At 35.7% G+C, this 3,862-nt stretch overlaps 1 protein-coding gene across 1 annotated transcript; it reads right to left on the bottom strand.

Annotated features, from left to right (window-relative positions):
- Positions 1-2,235: 2,235 nt before the first annotated feature.
- On the bottom strand, positions 2,236-3,104 carry LOC133321113 (apolipoprotein D-like). The gene is made up of 4 exons (XM_061530210.1): positions 3,094-3,104; positions 2,788-3,033; positions 2,456-2,637; positions 2,236-2,387 (listed from the first exon to the last, which is right to left on the bottom strand). Exons 1-4 carry the CDS (start codon positions 3,102-3,104, stop codon positions 2,236-2,238), a joined length of 591 nt encoding a protein of 196 aa, XP_061386194.1.
- Positions 3,105-3,862: the final 758 nt, after the last annotated feature.

The following is a 3,862-nucleotide window of genomic DNA, read 5'->3' as shown; positions in this document are numbered from 1 at the left end:
AAATAAACGAAATCTGAAATTAAAATTATCTTTCCTTCGCAATGGTAGATGGTGTTAAGGATTTCTCATTATTCAGATACACCCTTGAAGGTTTGGATAAGCAGAGTCGTGCTCGAAGGGTTAACTAGAGTCACCTCTACACGCGTAGTAATTTGTTCGATCAAGAAGTCCCAATACAGAAACAATGCAATCATATTTTTAAAAAAAAATGTTTATGCGCAATTCGACACGATCCTGTTTTTCAGCGAATCCACGTGAAAGTTCTGAAAATTATAGAACGAAAATTTTCACGAGTTATTTCAAATTTTGTGGCAAAAAGAGTTTTCAAGTCAATGTAAACAACACAACACATGGTGGTACGTACAATCGTACTGATCACGTTTATGCTATAAAATGTCTAACATTCTAATTATAGGGCGCCAGATAACAATTATTGTTGCCTATAGTAGCCCACGTATAACTAGATTGGAGCTTTAACAACAATGACATAGTTCCATACAATGTCGATTTGTCCATATGTCCAAACAACTGAAACCGGAAATTAAAATTATTCTTCCTTTGAAATGGTAGATGGTGTCAAGGATTTCTCATCACTCTGGTACACCCTCGAAGATCCTTATTGATCTGAATCCTCTATTCAAAGTTATCTCCAGCTGGAGGGTTAACCAAACCTTAAGGCGACGTAGGAATTCTGGTACACCCTCGAAGATCCTTATTTATCTGAATCCTCTGTTCAAAGTTATCTCCAGCTGGAGGGTTAACCAAACCTAAAGGCGACGTAGGAACTCGTTACATCAAGAAGTCTCTCATTTGGATAGTTCCGTAAGATCTTCCGAATAAATTGAATGTTTCTCATGATGTGAAGGGATTTCTTGTCATTATCCGAGTTTCTGTCTCGCTTGATCCGCAGAGATTGATATCATCTCCCATCAGATTGGTTTATAGGAGCCATAGCGTCTTCCACGTCCTTAAAGGGATGGAAGGATCCGGTTTCCTCGATAAGATCGAGCAGAAGGTTCGTATGTCTCCCCAGGCTTGCGTTTATGTTAACGAGAGAAATGGTGTGGTAAGGGTTTATGGTCCATTGACACGTTAACAGTGATCGATATCGTTGAGGAGGTTAAATTGTATTATTGATGTTGCACTTGTCGAGATTGAGACTAAGGATGCCAAAGCAGCAAATCCATTAAAATGACTAAAATTTTAGTTTTTTTTTTCCTGAAGATTCCATGGCAGCTTTTTTTTGCATAGCCTCATAAGAACTTGACAGCTAAGTCTGAATAACTTGTTGAAGCAGCCAGGTATCGACAAGTGTCCGTTCGAATACAGTTGGTACCCTGACTGCAGACCGGGTAACACAAGGGCGACTAAGAGTGATATGGAAGTCACTGTAGGAAGGAGGTGACATAAGACCTAGAAATTGATTATTTATGAGTGCCAATCATGTCTCGTTTATCTTGGTATCATATGTACTCGGTCATTTCCTCCAATACTCTCTCCAAAACCCACTGACTGTCCGCGACTGTTTATTTAGATTCGTATCTACCCATTAAATGTTATTGGGCTTTCAATCATCCACGAACAGTGGACGTGTCCGCTAGCATTCATAAATTAACCAATTTTAAATTAACCAATAAGGGAAGGAAAAGAAGTCGGACTGGCCGAACACATGACATTCTAAACTTCTATCTCACGGTGAGATCGGAACTGCGTTACATGAAATCACAAGAAAATATATATGGGAGATATATCTAAATCTGAACCGATTTCGATTTCAAAACTTAAAAATCGTCATTCTAGACATAATTCGAGGCACTGTGCCACCCTTTCTCGATTTCTAAAAATTGAATTTTGTTTTTTATTTAATTCGAACCTACACTAATTCAAGAACGTTTCTTTAAAATTTCAAGTGAAAATCTCAAAAACTCTTAAAGACATTTTCGATTTTTTGTATTAGTGACACAAACTTTAAAGGCGGACAAGATATCGTATGAACTACGATTAATGTAATCGGTCAAGATCTCCCTTATTTTCTAAAATGTATAACCTCAAAATATTTTATTTTATTATTTTTTAATGTATCCCATTTCAACATAAAGAAACTAAGCCAAAAAAATAATAATCTTGCCATATTTGTTTTATTTTTACTGGTTTCAAATCTTTATATAATTTTTAACTTTCCGAAATCCCCGTTTTCAAAAGGGCGTCACTTCTCTAATTACCAATTCGTCTTATTTATTGCGGCTGTTGTTTAACATCATCACAAGAAATTTGATTGGTAATTTTCAAAGGCAACAAGGACACGTTGTTCTTTTTCAAAGCACTGGCTGCATTATCAATCACGGTGGCACTGGGTATTTGGGCACGGGTTAAAATCCAAACAATGGCTAAGAAATTAATTAATAAACGTCATTCGATTTCTTCGATCACTTTAAATCTAAAATTAAAAACTTACTTGAATGCGAGTTATTATTTAAAGGTGTACAGGAGTAGACCGTGGCATAATTATCATAATCTGTATCCAAAACCCAATAATTTGTGGTTACATTATAGGCTGGCGATACGGGAAATTTGACAAATAATTTTCCAGGTGAAACTATGGTGGCGGAACCAATAATATCTTCATAGATATTGGAGCTGGAAAAATAGAAAATATATTTTTTTTATAATTAAATAATTCGCAATAAATAAAATAATTCCCAAAAAAATAAATATATATCAAAGCTGAATACTGTTTTTAAATAACACAATTAAAATTATTATAAAAAAATGTGTATCTTCACTTACTTCTCATTCACCAAACTATTTTGCACTCTAACCGTGCCATCAGCATTTAGGGTATATTTCGCCGTTACACATTTACCTTCGTTTTCAAAATACACCGGATATTTACCATATTCATACCATGAACCTAAATATTTTTCTAAATCCAAACTATCTACAGTTTGAATATTTTCTGGACATGGACCGGAATAAATAACTTGACCAGAAGTGCCAACAAGTATGGCACCCAATATGATTAGAATTGTAGATCTGCAACAAAAACACAATTTAGAGATCAATTACCAAAATCCTTTTTCACTCCTTGCTTACTGTTTATACATGGTGATTCCTTGATGCGAAACGTCTTCTACGACCGATTTCTCTGAAATTCTCGAGTAATATAACCAAACTTTCTTATATGATCATCGTTTTTATACCCTTCACCACACTGTGGTACAGGGTATTATGTCTTTGTGCATATGTTTGTAACAGGCAAAAGGAAACGAGATAGACACATGGTTCCTTTTGAGAATATGCATAGAATCACTTTCTAAGTCGATTTATGCATGTCCGTCCGTCCGTCTGTCTGTCTGTGCATTATATATCTTTCGATTTGCACGAAATTTGGCATAACGTACTGAATTAAGCCTAGAGTGATGTCTGCCAAGTTTCGAGAAAATCGGCTCAGATTTCTATATAGCTCACATATATAGTTTCGTCCGATTTCATGAAATGGTGCCCCAAAGTCCCAATATATCTTTCGATTTGCACGAAATTTGGCATAACGTACTGAATTGAGCCTAGAATGATGTCTGGTATGTTTCGTGAAAATCGGTCCAGATTTAGATATAGCTCCCATATATAGTTTCGTCCGATTTCATGTAAATTGTGCACCAAAGTTCCTATATATCTTTCGATTTGTACGAAATTTGGCATAACGTACTGAATTGAGCCTAGAGTGATGTTTGCCAAGTTTCCAGAAAATCGGTATAGATTTAGATATAGCTCCCATATATAGTTTCGTCCGATTTTATGAAAAGTGTACGGTGCACCAAAGTCCCTAGCAATACGGTACCAATCAGTAAGAAATGCTACATAT

The sequence above is a fragment of the Musca vetustissima genome, unplaced genomic scaffold (genome assembly GCF_032173495.1).
Source record: "Musca vetustissima isolate MV318-11 ecotype Yass unplaced genomic scaffold, APGP_CSIRO_Mvet_v1 utg19342, whole genome shotgun sequence".
NCBI lineage: Eukaryota > Metazoa > Arthropoda > Insecta > Diptera > Muscidae > Musca > Musca vetustissima.
Note: the sequence above shows the minus strand (reverse complement) of the source record. Positions and strands in the feature narration are given on the sequence as shown.

Coding starts and splice junctions, on each gene's coding strand:
- LOC133321113 (XM_061530210.1), bottom strand. Junction 2,638..2,787: donor AATAGTTTGGTGAATGAGAA/GTAAGTGAAGAT, acceptor CTATTTTTCCAG/CTCCAATATCTATGAAGATA. Junction 2,388..2,455: donor AAATAATAACTCGCATTCAA/GTAAGTTTTTAA, acceptor TTAATTTCTTAG/CCATTGTTTGGATTTTAACC.